Below are 21500 nucleotides of genomic sequence, written 5' to 3' on the forward strand. Positions count from 1 at the left end.
CTCCCTGTGATTTCCTGTGACCTGGGCAAACATTCCAAACATGTGTCAACCAAGTAGATTTTCCCAGTTTTGATAGGTGAACCCAATTATCTTGGTGTAGGGACAGTGGTCAATAATAACCGCTTAATATTTTCTTCTCTTTCCTGCAGGAGGTGAAAACATCAAAAACATAAACCAGCAATCGGGAGCCCACGTGGAGCTCCAGAGGAACCCCCCACCCAACACGGACCCGAGTGTTCGGATATTCACCATCCGGGGTGTCCCGCAGCAGATTGAGATGGCCAGGCATCTCATCGATGAGAAAGTTGGGGTGAGTTTGTAGAGGCAGGACAGTTCCAAGTGGAGGTGTAAAGAGGGGGAGCGCCTTTGTGCTCATTGCAACAGTAGAACCCAAAACACTGAACAAAAGGCTGTAAAATGTTTAATACAGCCCCTATTTCATAATCCTGCCTGCTCATGGGTCCCACTGTGAAGTATGTGAGTTACCTATTAAGGTAGCCATACATCAGGTGATGATGGGCAGATTCGATCAAGGGACAAATGTCTCTCTACAAATCTCTACAAAGCTCACAACTGTTCCCCTAGTGCAGTGATCTGCAAACTTGGCTCTCCAGCTGTTAAGGAACTACAAGTCCCTTAATGCATTGCAGGAGTTTGTCAGCCACAGTCATGATTCATAAAGGCAAATGCATTGTGGGTCTTGTAGTTCCTTAACAGCTGGAGAGCCAAGTTTGCAGATCACTGCCTTAGTGTATAAATTTGCATGTGTGCTATTATACATTACCTGTCCTGTGTCGCGGTGTCCATCAGTCTTACGAATCCGCTGCTAATGGATAGCCCTATATACTCTGAAATTGACTGCATTGTTGATCAGGCATGCACTTGGTGGCACAGATTTTTAATCCGATTCGATTGTAATTATCTAATCGGATGGTCGATCGATCGCCAAGTCGTTAGATGTATGGCCACCTTTAGTCTTAACCCAAAACTAATGACCAACAGAGCTACTGCTATACTCAATGTCCACACCTTCCTCGCCTGGCCAGATCTATAGCTCCAGCCCTGCATGCCGGTGCCAGACCCCTGCAAGCCTGGCCAGATCTGTAGCTCCAGCCCTGCATGCCGGTGCCAGACCCCTGCAAGCCTGGCCAGATCTGTAGCTCCAGCCCTGCATGCCGGTGCCAGATCTGTAGCTCCAGCCCTGCATGCCGGTGCCAGACCCCTGCAAGCCTGGCCAGATCTATAGCTCCAGCCCTGCATGCCGGTGCCAGACCCCTGCAAACCTGTCCAGATCTGTAGCTCCAGCCCTGCATGCCGGTGCCAGACCCCTGCAAGCCTGGCCAGATCTATAGCTCCAGCCCTGCATGCCGGTGCCAGACCCCTGCAAACCTGTCCAGATCTGTAGCTCCAGCCCTGCATGCCGGTGCCAGACCCCTGCAAGCCTGGCCAGATCTGTAGCTCCAGCCCTGCATGCCGGTGCCAGACCCCTGCAAGCCTGGCCAGATCTATAGCTCCAGCCCTGCATGCCGGTGCCAGACCCCTGCAAGCCTGGCCAGATCTGTAGCTCCAGCCCTGCATGCCGGTGCCAGACCCCTGCAAGCCTGGCCAGATCTGTAGCTCCAGCCCTGCATGCCGGTGCCAGACCCCTGCAAGCCTGACCAGATCTGTAGCTCCAGCCCTGCATGCCGGTGCCAGACCCCTGCAAGCCTGGCCAGATCTATAGCTCCAGCCCTGCATGCCGGTGCCAGACCCCTGCAAGCCTGGCCAGATCTGTAGCTCCAGCCCTGCATGCCGGTGCCAGACCCCTGCAAGCCTGGCCAGATCTGTAGCTCCAGCCCTGCATGCCGGTGCCAGATCTGTAGCTCCAGCCCTGCATGCCGGTGCCAGACCCCTGCAAGCCTGGCCAGATCTATAGCTCCAGCCCTGCATGCCGGTGCCAGACCCCTGCAAGCCTGGCCAGATCTGTAGCTCCAGCCCTGCATGCCGGTGCCAGACCCCTGCAAGCCTGGCCAGATCTGTAGCTCCAGCCCTGCATGCCGGTGCCAGACCCCTGCAAGCCTGGCCAGATCTGTAGCTCCAGCCCTGCATGCCGGTGCCAGACCCCTGCAAGCCTGGCCAGATCTATAGCTCCAGCCCTGCATGCCGGTGCCAGACCCCTGCAAGCCTGGCCAGATCTGTAGCTCCAGCCCTGCATGCCGGTGCCAGACCCCTGCAAGCCTGGCCAGATCTATAGCTCCAGCCCTGCATGCCGGTGCCAGACCCCTGCAAGCTGGTGCCAGACCCCTGCAAGCCTGACCAGATCTGTAGCTCCAGCCCTGCATGCCGGTGCCAGACCCCTGCAAGCCTGGCCAGATCTGTAGCTCCAGCCCTGCATGCCGGTGCCAGACCCCTGCAAGCCTGGCCAGATCTGTAGCTCCAGCCCTGCATGCCGGTGCCAGACCCCTGCAAGCCTGGCCAGATCTGTAGCTCCAGCCCTGCATGCCGGTGCCAGACCCCTGCAAGCCTGGCCAGATCTGTAGCTCCAGCCCTGCATGCCGGTGCCAGATCTGTAGCTCCAGCCCTGCATGCCGGTGCCAGACCCCTGCAAGCCTGGCCAGATCTATAGCTCCAGCCCTGCATGCCGGTGCCAGACCCCTGCAAACCTGTCCAGATCTGTAGCTCCAGCCCTGCATGCCGGTGCCAGACCCCTGCAAGCCTGGCCAGATCTATAGCTCCAGCCCTGCATGCCGGTGCCAGACCCCTGCAAACCTGTCCAGATCTGTAGCTCCAGCCCTGCATGCCGGTGCCAGACCCCTGCAAGCCTGGCCAGATCTGTAGCTCCAGCCCTGCATGCCGGTGCCAGACCCCTGCAAGCCTGGCCAGATCTATAGCTCCAGCCCTGCATGCCGGTGCCAGACCCCTGCAAGCCTGGCCAGATCTGTAGCTCCAGCCCTGCATGCCGGTGCCAGACCCCTGCAAGCCTGGCCAGATCTGTAGCTCCAGCCCTGCATGCCGGTGCCAGACCCCTGCAAGCCTGACCAGATCTGTAGCTCCAGCCCTGCATGCCGGTGCCAGACCCCTGCAAGCCTGGCCAGATCTATAGCTCCAGCCCTGCATGCCGGTGCCAGACCCCTGCAAGCCTGGCCAGATCTGTAGCTCCAGCCCTGCATGCCGGTGCCGGACCCCTGCAAGCCTGGCCAGATCTGTAGCTCCAGCCCTGCATGCCGGTGCCAGATCTGTAGCTCCAGCCCTGCATGCCGGTGCCAGACCCCTGCAAGCCTGGCCAGATCTATAGCTCCAGCCCTGCATGCCGGTGCCAGACCCCTGCAAGCCTGGCCAGATCTGTAGCTCCAGCCCTGCATGCCGGTGCCAGACCCCTGCAAGCCTGGCCAGATCTGTAGCTCCAGCCCTGCATGCCGGTGCCAGACCCCTGCAAGCCTGGCCAGATCTGTAGCTCCAGCCCTGCATGCCGGTGCCAGACCCCTGCAAGCCTGGCCAGATCTATAGCTCCAGCCCTGCATGCCGGTGCCAGACCCCTGCAAGCCTGGCCAGATCTGTAGCTCCAGCCCTGCATGCCGGTGCCAGACCCCTGCAAGCCTGGCCAGATCTATAGCTCCAGCCCTGCATGCCGGTGCCAGACCCCTGCAAGCTGGTGCCAGACCCCTGCAAGCCTGACCAGATCTGTAGCTCCAGCCCTGCATGCCGGTGCCAGACCCCTGCAAGCCTGACCAGATCTGTAGCTCCAGCCCTGCATGCCGGTGCCAGACCCCTGCAAGCCTGGCCAGATCTATAGCTCCAGACCTGCATGCCGGTGCCAGACCCCTGCAAGCCTGACCAGATCTGTAGCTCCAGCCCTGCATGCCGGTGCCAGACCCCTGCAAGCCTGACCAGATCTGTAGCTCCAGCCCTGCATGCCGGTGCCAGACCCCTGCAAGCCTGACCAGATCTATAGCTCCAGACCTGCATGCCGGTGCCAGACCCCTGCAAGCCTGACCAGATCTGTAGCTCCAGCCCTGCATGCCGGTGCCAGACCCCTGCAAGCCTGGCCAGATCTATAGCTCCAGCCCTGCATGCCGGTGCCAGACCCCTGCAAGCCTGGCCAGATCTGTAGCTCCAGCCCTGCATGCCGGTGCCAGACCCCTGCAAGCACACCACTCCTGTGATCCAATTGCATTGTAATAAACGGAGACGGCACAAAAATGGCTCAGTAATATCACTGTATTGCCAACATGCAGAAGCACACGTTTTGGGCATTGCCCTATTTCAGGTGTGCCACGCCCCACTCATGTGACGCCTAAACCCTTTCCCACAGGAAATCACATGATCATCAATACATCTGGTCACATGTTAAAGAGGAGCTATTAGCCATACTATATCAGAAAAAAACACATATATAAGTAGATAAATACTTGCATAACATGTATTGTACTGTCCACATTTTGTTTTTGGTGATTTTTTTTTTAATAGTAAAAAAAGAGAAAATCTTTCTTAGCATTCTCCATTTTAACTGTGTCTATCTTGAAGCCACTCCTGATGTCCTTTTTCTAACTCTCTCCTCTGTCTGATTGTGTATGCATTTCCTGCCCTGCTCCCAGTCTTCAGGCACTCCCACTCAGCACTGCAATAGAAAGAGCATTATCTCAGCATGAGAAATATTGCCCAATCACAGAGGAACAGAGGTGTGGGTGGGGAAACAGGAGGGATAGAGGCTTCAGCCAATCAGACTGCATTAGATAAGTCTGAGGGAAAAATAAAGAAGCAAAAAAAGAAAACCCAGCATGCCCTGCAACTTCCTTTGTGCGGCAATGTACCAAATAAAAGGTAAACTGGGGAATGACCATTTATCAACAAGAAAAGTAATAGTGATTTTAACTTTTGGATTGCCTGGTTAGCATCCTTATTACTTGTTTACCAGATAAAAATGATTTAATTTATGCCCGACCGTTACACTTTAAGACTGGCACACTTCTCTATGACTTGTGGAGAGGACATACAGTGGCCATACACTATACAATCTGCTTTCATTGAAGAAAAAAAATCAATTGTGTAAGAAATAATTAAAAAAACAAAACGTATGGATCGATAAAATACAATCCAAGGTTTTTGTTGTTTTTTTTTCAATAAAAATTTGATTGGTTTTGTAAAAAAAAAAAAAAAATCACCATAAAAATATAAAACAGAGTTTGTTTCATATTGGAAAAATCGATCTCGTCTTATGGTATATTAGTTTGATTATTTTTTCTAATTATTCGATCAAGCGGAAAAATCGATCATATTTTTCTGGTTTGAGAAAAAAAAACCTAAAAAATGGAATCTCATATGGCTACCTTGTATAGAGAAGGGTAAAGCCGCTAGATCAGCAGTGCTGTTGGTAGAGGTGGTTCACATCATACCAGGCAGCCGGGGTTCCTCTATCTCTTCCTAGAGACTGAATCAGTGATGTATGATGTCTGCATTATCTTTTGCTTGGCACGTTCCATCATTATTCATCCCTAATCTTTTATTATATAACTATTTTCTGCCAACTGCTCCTGCTTATGCTGGATAGATGTCCTTTTAGCCGGATGATTTCTGATCCCATGGTCATGGCTGTAACACGCTGTGCTTATCCCACAGGGCACAGCAATTGGCGCAGCAAGCAGCTATGGGCAGAGTCCATTCAGCCAGCCACATGCGACACCTCATCAAAAGTAAGTGTAACATTACCCTTGTCTGCAAGTTCACTCATAGTCGGCTTATTCTGCATTGCTCCTATCCTTTTTACTGTGAGTAATTCATATATACTTAGATGTGCAGGCTTATTTATTTACAAAAAAGTATGCCGTAGAAGGCATTGGAATCTTTTTTTGTATTTTTTTATTTAACCTAATGCCTTTAAAAAATTTTTTACCAGAACCACCTGATTAGCTACTACAAGTCATCAGTGTAAGAATAAAATAAAGAAAACCTGTAATTAAAAAAAAAAAAACCTATAAGGGATACTTACTTCAGGAGGGGGAAGCCTCTGGATCCTAAAGAGACTTCCCTGTCCTTCTCGGTCCCACGATTCCAGCGATGTCAGCCCCCGAACACCAATGCACAGTACAGGGGCGTAACTAAGACCCACCAGGCCCCCCTGCAGAAATTTGAAGCGGTTTATACAGGAAGTCGTGTCAGAGGCTAGAGAGAGAAAGCATCTACGCTGGAGCGCACGGAAGGTATGTAGCTGCCGCTGCACATATATAGTTATTGAAGCTGGAGGGGAGAGCCCGAGGTGAGGGAGGGGGAGGACCGTCCCCCCTTCCCCCCCCCCCTCCCCGCTGTGTTGCCATACCTTTCCCCTCATGCTGAGACCCCTCCAGCCCCCAAAAATGGCCCTGAGCCTCTTTAAAGGAGTTCTTTGGTGTTATTTAAAAAGCAAAACCGGACACTTACCTGGGGCTTCTATCTGCCCCCTGCAGCTGTCATGTCCTGCTCTGTCCTCCTCCGATGCTCCGTTCCCCGCCGCCGCTCCTATCCTAAATACGTGACAATTTACACTGCAGCCATGGCCGAGCGCATGCTCGCTACCGCGCGCGTCATCTGGAGCTTACTGCGTAGTACAAGAAAACTTTGTACTGTGTCTGCGCAGTGATCTACCGATGACGCACGCAGGAGAAAGCAGTATACGTCTATTTAGACGAATATTAGACCGGGGAACCGAGGATCGGAGGACGGCGTAGGATATTACAGCTGCAGGGGGCTGATAGAAGCTCTGGGTAAGTGTCGGATTTTGTCTTTTTAGAACCTCCACAGAACCCATTTAAGTTTTAAAGTAAACTTGGGAGTGCCTAAAATGGATCTACCGTATATACTCGCAAGCAAGCCGAATTTTTGACCCCCCCCCCCCAAAAGTTGGGGGGTCGGCTTGCTTGCGAGTCATGTCCCCCCGGCCGCCGCCGCTGCTGCCATTTCCTTACCGGCGGCTTCCAATATTCCCGTCTCCGTGCAGGGCATGTTAATAGTTCACAGCAGCTCGCCCCACGGCGGCAGCTGTGTGATGACGGAGGAAGCGTAGAGAGAACGGTTCCCATAGTAACGTCGATGCATATCGCCGCTACAGGAAGCCGCTCTCTACGCTTCCTCCGTCATCACACAGCTGCCGCCGTGGGGCGAGCTGCTGTGAACTATTTACATGCCCTGAATGGAGACGGAGGTGGGACTATTAGAGGCCGCTGGTAAGGTAATAGCAGCATCAGCGGGGGGGGGGGGGGGGGGGGGGGACGACGACGACTACCTACCTACACTGAGCACTATACTGGGGCACTATACTAGCTATACTGGGGCACTATACTAGCTATACTGGGGCACTATGCTAGCTATACTGGGGCACTATGCTAGCTATACTGGGGCACTATGCTAGCTATACTCTGGCACTATGCTAGCTATACTGGGGCACTATGCTAGCTATACTCTGGCACTATGCTAGCTATACTGGGGCACTATGCTAGCTATACTGAACACTATACTAGCTATACTGGGCACTATACTAGCTATACTGGGCACTATACTAGCTATACTGGGCACTATACTAGCTATACTGGGCACTATACTAGCTATACTGGGCACTATACTAGCTATACTGGGCACTATACTAGCTATACTGGGCACTATACTAGCTATACTGGGCACTATACTAGCTATACTGGGCACTATACTAGCTATACTGGGCACTATACTAGCTATACTGGGCACTATACTAGCTATACTGAGCACAATACTAGCTATACTGGGGTATTTAACTAGCTATACTGGGCACTACCTACCTATGCTGGGCACTATACTAGCTATACTGAGCACGATACTAGCTATACTGAGGCACTACCTACCCATACTGGGCACTATACTACCTATACTGAACACTATACTAGTTATACTGGGGCACTATGCTAGCTATACTGGGGCACTATGCTAGCTATACTGGGGCACTATACTAGCTATACTGGAGCACTATACTAGCTATACTGAGCACGATACTGGCTATACTGAGCACGATACTGGCTATACTGGGGTATTTAACTAGCTATACTGGGCACTTTACTAGCTACACTGAGCACTACCTACCTATGCTGGGCACTATACTAGCTATACTGAGCACTATACTAGCTATACTGAGGCACTACCTACCCATACTGGCCACTATACTAGCTATACTGGGACACACTGGGGGGATCACGCGGCCAGCATTTCCTACCCCCGACTTATATGAGGGTCAATCATTTTTTCCTGTTTTTTTTTTGGGGGGGGGGGGGGGGGGGTTAAAGTTGGGGGGTCGGCTTATGTGCGGGTCGGCTTGCTTGCGAGTATATACGGTAAACACAAACTTCCCCTCTGCTATAAAGGATTAGCCACAGCATGATATCATTTAGGGGGGAATATCTTCAATCGGTAAAGTATTCATGGGAATTAACCTTCCAGGGAGCCTCAGTCTTTCCTGTAGAGGTAGAGCTGTAGCCTCATTCACAGCTGCTGAAAAGGGCCTAATTTACAGCAACTATATGTGGAATTAAGACTTTTCATTGTGTGCTGTGCTAGAGTTCAGGTCCGCTTCAAGTAACCCCTATTCCTGTAAAGAGCATGCCTTCCCAATTGTGTACCCATCTTTGTTCATGTACCATTTAAAAACTCTGGAGCACCACCTGCTTCTTAGACTATCAAAGAAATGGCGTGCTTTGCTCTTGTTTAGGAAATATGAAGAATATGAAAATGATAAAGGTTAATTTAGGGGTTCTCTGGGGTGGGGGATGTTTGTAAAATAAAAACCGACACCTACCTGGGGCTTCTACCGGTCCTCTGCAGCTGTAATGTCACACGCCTTCCTCCAACAATCCTCCATTCCCTGCCGCCGGTCCGGGTCTGATATTCGTCATCGGGATCTTACTGTGCAGGCGCAGTACGAAGTTTTCTTGTACTGCGCCCGCGCAGTAGTCTCCCGATGATGCGTGCGGGAGCAAGTGCACAGCCGGGCTTTCGCAGTTGGATGAGCTGCCGCGTTAGACCGGGACAAGTGGCAGGGGACAGATGATCGTTGGAGGACGGCGCTGAACATTACAGCTGCAGGGGGCCGGTAGAAACCCCAGGTAAGTGTGTTTTTTTTTTTGTTTTTGTTTTTTTTCAAACCCCAACAGTACACACTGGGCGGATTGCACAAGCTAATCCACTGAATAAATTGGGCAAAATGCCAGATTTGTAAACACAGGATGTTAACACCATGTCTGCTTACGTGAAAGCAGGAAGTAGACACTGCGGATTTATTGCAGGATTTGTATCCGCTGTTGGTTGTTATGCTGTTGCTTCTCTTTTAGAGCAGAGAGGAAGTTCTGAGTTCTGGTCCGCTTTAGCTCAGTCTGGGCAGGAGGAGGAGGTTACTAGCCAGAGATTTTGGAGGCAGAGGGGAGGAGGAGAGGGGAGTCAAGTTTTCACAGGCTGAGGGCAGGAGAATACAGATCAGCTTGCCTGTGTGTAATGTGACAAACAGAACATGGCTGTTCTCATTTTATCACAGGATTAAATAATCGTAAACTGTTGAAGCTGATCTAAATTTTGGATAAGATATATAGACAAGTTACTTGTTATAGTTAGTTTTTCATCTTGGATCTGCTTTAAGGTTAATTGTTGATGTGCATGACGGATTGTAATAGTTGTTTTTCTCTTTGCAGTGGTCCTCAGGCATTTTTAACACAGGGTTGGGGTAGCACTTTCCAGCCGTGGCAACAGCCGGCCCAGCAGCTTGCAGGTGAGTGGTGGTGATGATGTTATCCATTCAGTCGTGTCCGACTCTTGGTGATTCTATGGGTTAGCTCTCTCCATGCTGTCCGATCTTGTACCATTTCTGCCAGTTGACTTAAGCTCAATCCTGTGTCAGCTTTGCTGGTGTCAAACCAACGCGTTCTCTGGTGGCCTTGTCGCCTTTTGCCACTGATCAGGTGAGTGGTACAGACAGCCAAACCTGCTAAACTAGACTAAAGGGAACTTGTATTTTCCCAAAAGGGTTCCTCAGAGAATGATCACAGCATGCTTTCCTGATGGGAGCAACCTGCGGTCTTTCACAGTATTTACCAGGAGTGTTGTTTCATATCCATATTACAATATACCCAGGATCCACTGAGGCTTTAGTGCAAGAAGACATATGTCACATAAGTTGTAACAGTACTTTGGCTGTACTGTTGTCACATGTTTTGACCTGATCAGGTGTACTTAAACGGAACCAAGCACCATTTTTAGCAGGGCATATCAGTAGCACATTAAAAATGCATGCTAGCAATGTGGCTCATAAAAAAAGGTCCATTTACCTCTTTTTAGTCACTTACCCAACCCTGTCCTCAAGGCCCAACAACAGTGCGCGTTTTGTGAGAATCCACAGAGGCAGCTAATCTAATCCCTGCTGAGATAATAATTACCTCATGTTTGAATGCTTGTGGTTTCCTACAAAACAGGTTCTGAGTGTGGTCCTTGTCAGCAGGGTTGGGGAACACCGCTCTCCAACTACCTGGAAAAAGCCTGGAAGCCCCCTTAAAGGATACTCAAACTGAACATAGATAGTTTGCTTACATGGGGCTTGTTTCAGCCCCCATAGTCTTGTAGGTTTCTCTGTCCTCTTGGTCCCAATCCTCAATCTGTTGTGCAGAACTTGGCTAAATCGCGCACTACTGCACATGGGCTGGCCTGGCAGCGCACCTCGCCTCCCTGATCGCGGTCCCATGGCCAGGAGCATTCTGCGCATGCATGGTTACAACTTTGTACGTACTGCACGGGCACAGAACGATCCCAGCTACATTAGCTTGACCAAGGAGGATGCATGAGGGACCTTCAAGACCACAGGGGCTTGAAGAAGCCACAAGTAAGTGAGTTTAATTCAGGTATCCTTTAAACTTAAAGGTACACCTTGCCTAACTCATACTCACCACCGCAGTGTCATTTCCTCTAAACTGCAGAGTATTTTAGTGCAAGGAGTGGTTTGCAAAGGCCTCGTCATCCAAACATCAGTTTGCCAGGTTCCGTGAAGTGATGTTGGTTGGTTGCTTTGAGGTCCGTTGTCCTTTGTATCTTGCACCTAGACTTAGATAGTGCTGTGGCTGATAGCTGAACGTCGTTCTGCAGGTTGTCTCAATATGACTTCAGCACTTATATAGAAAAGCTGGAGAGATTCAGGCTAGCGGCTCTGAAGGTCTTTCTGCATATTGTGGTAGCAGTAGCTAAAAATTAATTCTGTGTGATGGCACTTATCATAGGAGTTCTCAGTACTGGCACATAGGGAAGTAACCAGTACTGATGCATTAGTGGTCTTATCTTTATATGCCTTTATATGACCTCTATTCACATCTCAAGGTCAAGTGACCATTCTTTCTCCTCTTCCCTCCATGGCCTAGACACACTGTAATGGAGAGAAGTCACTTTAGGTGCTAATTATCATTCATTAATCGGTTTTAAATATGATTTTTTTTTTTCCTAGGTAAAAAAAAAACAGCCATATGGTGCCCCCTCCCCCCACGCACACACATACACACATTCACTCTCCTCCCCGTCCTCTCTTGAATTCTTCTGTGTACAATATGAATCTGCTCTACAAAATAGCATGCTTTACCCTCCCCGGATATTTCTTTGTCTTGTGGTTTTAGTGGATTCCAGAATGTATTAAAGCGGAACTGTAGATAGAAAATAAACACATTGTTTCACTTACCTGGGGCTTCCCAAAGCCCCCAGCAGAAGTCCTGTCCCGCCCCGCTCCTCAACGAGCCTCCGTTCTCCCGCCGCCAGCTACTTTCGGTTTCGCTGCTGGGCCACTGCGCCTGTGCGGCTCTGGCCACGCGTATCCTTTCTTCGCGTTTAATGCAATAGCAGGGGAACGCGAAGAAAGGATACGCTTGGCAGGGCTGCGCTGGCCTCGACTTACAAGTCTAGGTACAGAACGGAGCCGTGGTGGGGAAACGGAGACTCGTGGAGACTCTGCTCGGAACAGGACAGCTGCTGGGGGCATGCAGAAGCCCCAGGTAAGTGAAACAATGTGTTTAATTTGTATCTACACTTCCACTTTAAATGTACCTTCGTAGTTAAAGCACTTACCGTAATTTAATCTTGAGTGCTTTTATTCCTAGGCCGGTGATATGGTTTTATAAATTACTAAAAAAAAAAACAGCATTACTGCTTCTCCCACTTACTTTTGTGTTATGACTGATAACGGTTTTACTCAGGCATCCTTTTGTCTTTAAACATAACCCTTTCCTCCTTGAGGCCTGGAACCCACTGAAATCAGCAAACGCAAAACGCAACTGCTAGCGTTTTGTCTGAGCGGTTTGCAAGCGGATTCATGCGCGTTTTTGGTCGTGTTTTGCAACATTGTATTTTTTTGCCCAGCGGTTGTGTAGCGTTTTGCGTTTTGCGTTTTTATCCTGATTGGTCCTGTGAATTATTTTTAATTTTGTTACAGTGTGCTGAACCGCAAAACGCTAGCAAAACCGCTCAGTTTAGGTTTTGCTCAGCGTTTCTGCTAGCGTTTCAATACTTTACATTGAAGCGCTAACGCTCCCAAAATGCTGCAGGTCCTGCGTTTGCGTTTCTGGGAAACGCAAACGCTCCTGTGGAAGTTGCCCCATCCATTAACATTAGCCCAGCGTTTTGGCAAAACGCTAGTGTATCGCAGTGCTGCTAAAACGCTGCCAAAAGCGCTCCTGTGGGTTCCAGCCCTGAAGCTGTAATGCAAAAGTTTACGGAGTATCCAGGGTCGTAAATGCAAAGTAAAAGTAAAACTTTGTCCTTTCAGTCACAGCCTCAGGGAGAATTTGTTTAATCAATTCAGCACAGCCTAGATTTACTAACAAAAAATAATAATTAGGCAGTCGATCGATCAAGGTTATCTGTTTGATCGATTATTATGATTGATTTTTGGTACAAATCTTGATCAATTTAGCCGTCATCGTGAAAGAGCGCTTAGTCAGGAGAAAAGCAGGCAAACAATCGTTTGCATTATAACCTCAAAAATGCTAGTATTCTCTTTAAAGACAAACTAGTGGTGGCTGGATGGTGTACTGGTTAAGGGCTCTGCCTCTGACACAGAAGACCTGGGTTCGAATCTTGGCTCTGCCTGTTCAGTAAGCCAGTAATTCAGTAAGGAGTTCATTGGGCATGACTCCCTAACACTGCTACTGCCTACTGAGTGCGCTCTAGTGGCTGCCTCGCAAGCGCTTTGAGTCCGACAGGAGAAAGGCGCTATACAAATACTGCCATTATTATTATTATTATATCTGGGTTCTTTCTTGAAAAAAAAAATTGCTTGTTTACTTATCAGGAGGTGTGGTAAGGAAGCTTTAGAAATATTTTCAGCAGTATTTCAAAATATATTCCAAGCAAAGAAAGTGCAATATTTAAACATTAATTGCAATTACTGATAGACGAGACAGAGAACATTTACATTGTGCTTTTCTCCTGGCTGACTCAAAGTGACGGAGCTGCAGCCACTAGGGCGCGCTCTATAGGCAGTAGCAGTGTTAGGGAGACTTGCCCAAGGTCTCATCACTGAATAGGTTCTGGCTTACTTTTCAAAGCATTTTATTAATTTTTCAAATATATTTCCACATCTGGACATAACAAAAGACAAACACTTATATAGCGCATTTCACCTGGCCGACTAAAAGTGCCCGAGCTGCAGCCACTAGGACGCGCTCTATAGGCAGTAACAGCGTTAGGGAGACTTGCCTAAGGTCTCCTGCTGAATAGGTGCTGGCTTACTGAACAGGCAGAGCCGAGATTCGAACCCTGGTCTCCCGTGTCAGAGGCAGAGCCCTTAACCATTGCACCATCCAGCCAGGAAGTTATAGCTGGTGGTACAACAGGCACCGGGTCAACTTCCCCCATCCCGTCCCTCCCATCCCTCCCTCCCCATCTACTCTCTGATCATACTATCTCAGGCATGGGCAAACTTGGCCCTCCAGCTGTTACGGAACTACAAGTCCCACAATGCATTTGCCTTTGAGTCATGACTGTGGCTGTCAGACTACTGCAATGCATTGTGGGACTTGTAGTTCCGTAACAGCTGGAGGGCCAAGTTGGCCCATGCCTGTACTATCTCCAGCTGTCAATTGTTTATCTCCTCAGACCATCCAATGGCTTTAGTCCCATTCAGTGATCCAGTGATCATACACCAAAGTCCAAGCGGCCCAATGTGGCGGTGATATTTGCTTTTAGATACCATGTGGTATATTTGAAGGGAGTCACAATGTTACAAAGTTCCGTGGAGGTAAAGGTATCCAGTAAGAAGGGCTTCCATTTAAAAAAAAAAAAAAAAACTTCTTGGTGTCTTTTTCTTTATTCAGGGTAGCTTCCAATTTTTCCAGCATCATTAGATGTGGCAATTCTTCTCTCAGGTCCCAGACAGATGGTGGAGTGGGGTAAATCCACCTGTTGTAGATTACCTTTCTTGCTGCTATTAATAAAACATGGATCAGAGTAGAAATGCTAATTGATTTGTCATCTTTCATAACAGAATTAAACAACAAAATCATGGGATCTTTAGGTATTGTAATTCTACCAATCCTATTTGCATATCTTAGTACTCTGTCCCAGAAATCTTGCATTACTGGGCAGGTCCACAATGGAACATGTCAGCTTGTCTGAGTTAGGTTCTGGCTTACTGAACAGGAAGAGCCGAGATTCGAACCCTGGTTTTCTGTCAGAGGCACATTTTGCTTTATAATTACCTTTGTCTTGATCATTTGCATGTTCGGTGTTTTGGAAACTTTGAGATAATCAGTGAGGTGCTTATTTTCAACATTTATTAGTTTTGTTGCAGCGTTTGGACTGTGTATAAGGATTTCTGTGAGGAGCCCAGTTTGTCCAAGCCTGGCTAAACTAGCGTTTGGAGCACGCCTCAAAATAGCCACCTCACACATGTTTAGTCAACATCCACAACTTGAGTGGTCTTAAGTGGTCCAAGCTGGAGGAAATGTCCTGCACTGGTTTAATCCCTTCCTCCTCTTATGTGAGAGAAAGCCTTATTGGTACTATTGTTCCCCCGGCCATATTGTATGCAAGCAGTGAGCGTCTGTAAGCATTCACATGCCAAATGGTGAACAAATTAAGCGAGTCGGTTTCCCTCCCCTCCCACAGCCACGCTAATAAGTGATCTAATCATTTCAGGTTTTATTGCCTCCTACACCCCCTCCTTAGCCCTCTACATAAAGTGCCCAATGAGGTAAAGCATGCTGGCCAGCAGTCCATTAATTGGCGTGTCCTTCAATGACTTCCCTAAAGAATGGCCATTGATGGAGGTCTCCATTGTGTGAATTAGCAGGTGGGCACTTTATGTGACCCTGAGCTATTCACAAGCGGACAGCGGCCTGACTTGTGGCATCGGTCAGCTCTTCAAGGGGGGTTCTGGCGCTCCGAGCTGCTGTCCAGCGCCGGCCTTTACATTAAGTACCGCATCTTCTGAAGGCAGATGAATGAGGTTGCGTCATTAAAAGGGTACATCAGCAAGTTAAAAGGGAACAAATAGAGTTGACGATTTAATAAAAAAAAAAGTCCAATAAAAAAAGATACTTGCCTAGATAGAGGGACGCCTCTGGATAATCAGGAGCTTCCTGTGTCCTCTTTGCCCACACCATTATTGCACAAGGACCCCCGAATATATCCAACAAGTTTTGGGTTCCCCATTGTGCCTGCAAGCGGCTCCTTGCTACTACACAGCCGCGGCTTTACTCACGCAGGCACAGTACGGCAACTCTCGCGCATGAAGAGGGGTGTGGCTACCATTTTAGAGGGACCCTGGCAGCAGCTGTAGGAACAAGGACGCAGCAAGCCTCAGGAGGATCCAGAGGTTTCCCCTTACCTAGCTAAGTATCTGTATTTTGTTGCACACATATAGTAGATAAATACGTAAGCTATAGGAAGCTTTTCTGATGCTGAAACCAGAGTATTTAACGTTAAAGTGGGTATCCTGAATACTGTATTTTTCTGCACATAAGACACACCTAGTGTAAGTTTAGAGGGCAAAGAACGGGGGGGGGGAACCTTGTGCAGCTGTGGTCCAGGAGCGTCTTGTAGATGTTCTCCCCCCAATTATTCTGTCCGGTTTGTCCTCCTCTGCCCCCGCGTCGAACTAGTAGAATGGGCAGATTGGCTCACCTAATCAACGGCTCCAGCAGTTATCACAGACCTCCTCTCCTTCACTGCGTCTCTAGTGTCTGTTTCTGCTTATCACGTCATCAGCAGAAGCCGACACTAGAGACGCAGTGAAGGAGAGGAGAGTTCTGCGATAGCATCTGGAACCGTAGATTAGGTGAACCAAGCTGCCCATTCTGCTAGTCACACGCGGGGCAGCGAAAGATACATGAGGGGATATGGGGAGGACAAACTGGGGACAATGCAGGGAGTCTCCAACATTGCGGCGGGTTCGAGGTTCGCGCAGGGACTTTTGCGCCATATATGCCCCAAAAAATGGTAATTTACTACATTCTACAAGATGTCATTATGGTTTTTCTTTATGTAACTGTTCAACTAATGCTGACTCTTAATGTATAATAAGCAATACTATTGTGGCTAAAAGTTAACCATTATTGTCTTTAGACCTAATTCAAGGCACATTTTTCAGTAGAGCGTAATAGATTATGCATACGTTTTTTAAAGGTTATAATTTTTTTTTAATTCAAAGCAAAAAATGAAATTCTTGCTGCACCAAATCCTTGTTTCCTCTTCCTGTGACCTCCTGCTCAGACCTCCCCTCTCTGGTATTCAGAAACCACGCCCATTCCATACACTTTACATGTATTTCTAATCTGATGTTGTATACTATACTCAGTGCAGACATGATGGGGTATATTTTATACCACCGTTTATAAATCGCAAGGTCAGCAGAGATCAGTATGCAGAATGTGCCATACAAGCTGCAGCCTCTGCCTTAAATGGGCACTCATGGTAAGAATATAGGCTTTTAGTAAGCTAGTTATATCCATTGTATAATACCAAGAGTTCTCAAGGCTCTATATAAGGAGCATTGTTTCCAGCAACAAAGCCCAAGCTGCGCCTGATAGGAACACAATACAGCTGTAGTGTAGCGTAGGTACGGATGTAAACACAAGCAGTATTGTACATTGCATAGAGTAAAAAGCATTGCATGGTGTTCCTATACTAAACAAATTGTCACCAGGAACCTTGATTTGAAATTGTAGAAGAAACCTGTAGAAATACCTGGCGCAGCAGATAAATCGATTGTTTTATTTATTTTGGGGCAAAAACTGAGTTTTTTGTTAAAGCGGACCTGAACTCAATACCTCCTCTCTGCTCTAAAAGATGAGCAACAGCATAATAACCTTCAAAGTAAAAACATGTATTTGTTCGAGCTTACAGAATTCCTGCAGTGAATCTGCAGTGTCTACTTCCTGTTTTGATGGAAGTAGAGAAAGCGTTAACATCCTGTGTTTACATATTAGCTGTCTGCCAAGGACTGATGAATTTCTGTACTGACACAGCTGAGAGATCAAATAACACTTGTGATTACTTACAGAGTGTGTTAAAAACACACAGGGTGCATTTCTCTGTGTTTTTCCTTGTGCCCTATGCAAGAGTTCAGGTCCACTTTAAAGGGGAACTGAAGTAAGAGGTATACGGAGGCTGCCATATTTATTTCCTTTTAATGAATACCAGTTGCCTGGCAGCCCTGCTGATCCTCTGCCTCTAATACTATTAGCCATAGCCCCTGAACAAGCATGCAGCAGATCAGGTGTTTCTGACTTTAAAGTCAGATCTGACAAGACTAGCTGCATGCTTGTTTCTGGTGTTATTCAGATACTACTGCAGAGAAATAGACCAGCAGGGCTGCCAGGCAACTGGTATTGATCAAAAGGAAATAAATATGGCAGCCTCCATATATCTCTTACTTCAGTTCCCCTTTAAGTGCATAAACTTACAAAAATGGTGCTTAAATAAATAAAAGATAACAGCTGAGCAAATCTCCACTAGAAAAATGACCCAGGTTATTAAAGTTCTTAAAGAGGAACCTTTACTACAAGCTAATTCCTGATCTTTCCTTCTGTTCTTAGGTCAGCAGAGCCAACAGCAGAATGCTCAGCCAGACTACAGCAAGGCGTGGGAGGAGTATTACAAGAAGCAGAGTGAGTACTGGGAGGATGCGGATGTCCCAGCATGCCACTCTACTCTCTAGCAGAGGAATTGGGCCCGAAGTAATGTGTTCTGTGGGGGTTTATAGGAATACTGTAGGGGGGCAGGGGGGGGGGCGAGGAGTTGAACTTACCCGGGGCTTCTAACTGTCCCCCGCAGACGTCCTGTGCCCGCGCAGCCACTCACCGATGCTCCGGTCCCGCCTCCCAAGTCCTCACTCCCGCTGACGTCACCGGGAGTGTACGGCACAGGCACAGTCCGTTCTGCGCCCGCGCAGTAAGCATCCAGTGACGTCAGCGAGAAGCAAGGACGCGGCTGCACAGGTACAGTGGTTTTCCAACTTTAAAGTCGCAAATTCCTGAAGTGAGGCGGGGATCGGAGCATCGGTGAATGGCTGCACGGGGATTGTTACAAGCCCCAGGTAAGTTCAGCTCTTTTTTTCCCACTACAGTAGTCCTTTAAGGTGGCCATATACTCCTGTTGATCTGCCAATAGATCGACCATTGGATAGACCCCTCTATGATGGAATCTGATCAGAAAGAGGGATCTATTGCCTGCCCACACACTGCAGAGAGATTTCCAGTAGATTTTAAATCTATTAGAAATTATCCTAGTGCTGCCAGCCCTCCCTTCCCCATGTGTGTGTGTGTGTGTGTGTGTGTGTGTGTGTGTGTGTGTGTGTGTGTGTGTGTGTGTGTGTGTGTGTGTGTGTGTGTGTGTGTGTGTGTGTGTGTCCCATGCCAGAGTTGAGTGGCACATGCCTACCTGACACACTGACGACTGGTGTGTCTTTCATTAGTCATTGTGACTACTGATACCATGTGACATCGGCTCTTGTAGTGATGTCACTACACCGGGCACCAGAAGAGGCAAGGATTCCAAGTGGCATGACAGGTGAGCCTTCAACGCTCATCATGGGGGTGGGACGCATACACATGGGGGACACCAGTTGGGGTTCCATCGGTCATCAGAAAATCAAACCCTGCTACTTCCGCACACCCAACTGAGCTTTTCCTACCAAGATTTTCCAGCATGCCCCTTAGGCTGGAAATCGATCTAAACAATCGGTTGGGTGGTCATGTTGTGGTATCGATATGTACCAGATTTGGCCATTATGATCGAATCGGCCAGATATTGATGCTGAGAATCGAGTAATGTACCCTTTTGTTTCTTTTTTTTCATCCAGGCTGACTGTAGCCCTGATCTCTTCCATCTCTGTACTTAGCATTGACTTCCTCTTCCTGTCTTTCCAGGCCAGGCTGCCAGTGCCACCTCACAGCCGAGCTCTCAGCCAGATTACACACTGGCATGGGCAGAGTATTACAGACAACAGGCTGCTTATTATGGACAGTCGTTGGGCCAGGCGCAGGGCCACAGCCAGGTGAGTAACGGAACATCACCCAGTCTGCTTCAGCAGGGCTGACCTATGAGAACCAAGCAGAGAGTGCATCTGCTGCATGTAACAGCTGTTTCCAGATGTAGTCTCCCGGCGAAAGCCACACAAAGCCGATTCATTTGAACAATCGTTCATATCAGTTTCCCGATTGGTGACCAGTACAGATGGACCATGAGATGCAAATACTTCTGAGTAGGGAGGGTCAATGAGATGCAAATAATTTTGAGTTGATGCGGCATTATGCTAATTTTGTACGCAAATTTGTGCACCTTGAAAATTAACCAATCATACCCTGCTGAGGTAAAATTTGATCCATTTTCAAGCTGCATACATTTGCCTATAAAAATTTGCATAATCTTGCATCAAACTTGGCATCTCATTGACCCTCCCCACTTCTGACTTGCTGCAGAATTATGTGAATTTAGTATTCAAATTTATGCAACTTGAATATTTATGCAACTTTCATTTCTAAACTGCATAATTTGAATAAAAAATTTGCATAATCCTGTATCTTAGAAATATTTGCATTTCATTGACCACCCCCCAGTGTTCAATCAGTCGGAAACTTCTTATGTGTGTACATGTGCATATGATTGCTTGTCGGATTCGTTCTTAAGGTGCCCATAGACCTGACGATTATGGGCAGATTCGACAGAGACAAATTTATCTCTAATCGAATCTGATTAGAGATAAATTTGTCTCTTGTCGAAGCTGCCATATACTGCAGGCCGATTTCAGCATAAAATCTTCAGGGAATCGGCTGAGCCCGCTGCGTCCGCACCGCCGCAACCCCCCCAATGTATAAATGTGTCGGTGTATGCATTTATACACTACCTGTCCTGTAGCAGCTTCCGCGCGGTGACCGTCCATCTTGCCGGGTAACACATATACGCTAGCCGCGCATAGCATCTGAATATGAGTGTATGCGGAAACCGGCGAGATGGGCGAAAACTACGTGGAGGCCGACACTGGCCAAGTAATGTATAAATGCACACATGGGGGGGCACATTTATACATAGCGGCGGGGGTTTTGTCGTTGCTCGTTCCAGAGTCGTCCGCCGTACCCCCGACCAAACAACCTCGGCCCTTCATCTTGCAGCATGCGCAGTCGACCATGCAACCAATTTCCATCCTGAAATTGGTCACTTTTTCGGTCGGACATGCACTTGGCGGCACCGATTTTCATCCAATTTGATAATCGAATTGGATGGTCGATCAGCCGCCAAGTTGCCTGATGTATGGCCATCTTTAGTTCTGAGCAAGTTCCTGTGTACGTAAGTCGGTATGCACTGTGTGCAATACTATTCAGTATTCACCAGCTAGTCCAATCACTCTCCGACCAAGAATAGAAATGTTTATTCATAATTTGATTACAAGTAAGTTCAACAAACTGGACAATCCAGTCATTTTACACCTTAATAGGACCAGGGTGGTTACTACCAACTAGAGATGGTCAGTGAGATGCAAATAGTTTCGAGTTGATGTAGGATGTATGCAGCTTGAAAATGGACCAATCAAATTTTACCTCAGCAGTATTTGATTGGTTTATTTTCAAGCTACATACATTTTCATACAAAATTTGCATAATGCATCAACTGGAAATTATTTGCATCTCCTTGACCATCCCTATTACCAACTTTTAGAGTTTCAGACTACCCAGCAAGCTCATGGGGAACCAGAACTCATTGGAGTGTGGAAGGGGCTACAAAGCCAAAAGCCCTCTTACTAAAGTGCTACAATCCATGCCATGCACTGATGAGGGTCAACCAGTCTGAAACAGTGTATGCATGTTGGATTATTGTGGCTCTGTACAGTCAGCAAGCTGACACATCATTGCATTCCAGCGGTTCTGGAGGTGTGGTTAGCTATCAAATAAAAGGGGTATTTTGCATATTCAGCAGTGATGCATTGTGGGACACATTATATGCTTCCTTCAACCGGAGTTATCGCAAATACCTTCCATTTTTAAGTAGGCCAACTTTTGTTTTACTACCAA

The 21500-nt window shown here is 47.9% G+C and overlaps 1 protein-coding gene across 2 annotated transcripts in view; it reads left to right on the top strand.

The window, feature by feature from the left end:
• FUBP3 (far upstream element binding protein 3) overlaps positions 1-21500 on the top strand; it is a 118738-nt gene that overhangs the window by 93319 nt on the left and 3919 nt on the right. For both annotated transcript variants that reach the window (XM_068248842.1, XM_068248843.1), the window contains 5 exons: positions 150-310; positions 5596-5669; positions 9657-9733; positions 18030-18101; positions 19362-19489. In XM_068248842.1, coding sequence (XP_068104943.1) covers positions 150-310; positions 5596-5669; positions 9657-9733; positions 18030-18101; positions 19362-19489 — 512 coding nt within the window. The remainder of the gene's footprint in view (positions 1-149; positions 311-5595; positions 5670-9656; positions 9734-18029; positions 18102-19361; positions 19490-21500) is intronic.

This window comes from Hyperolius riggenbachi, chromosome 8 (assembly GCF_040937935.1).
Source record: "Hyperolius riggenbachi isolate aHypRig1 chromosome 8, aHypRig1.pri, whole genome shotgun sequence".
NCBI classification, from domain to species: Eukaryota; Metazoa; Chordata; class Amphibia; order Anura; family Hyperoliidae; genus Hyperolius; species Hyperolius riggenbachi.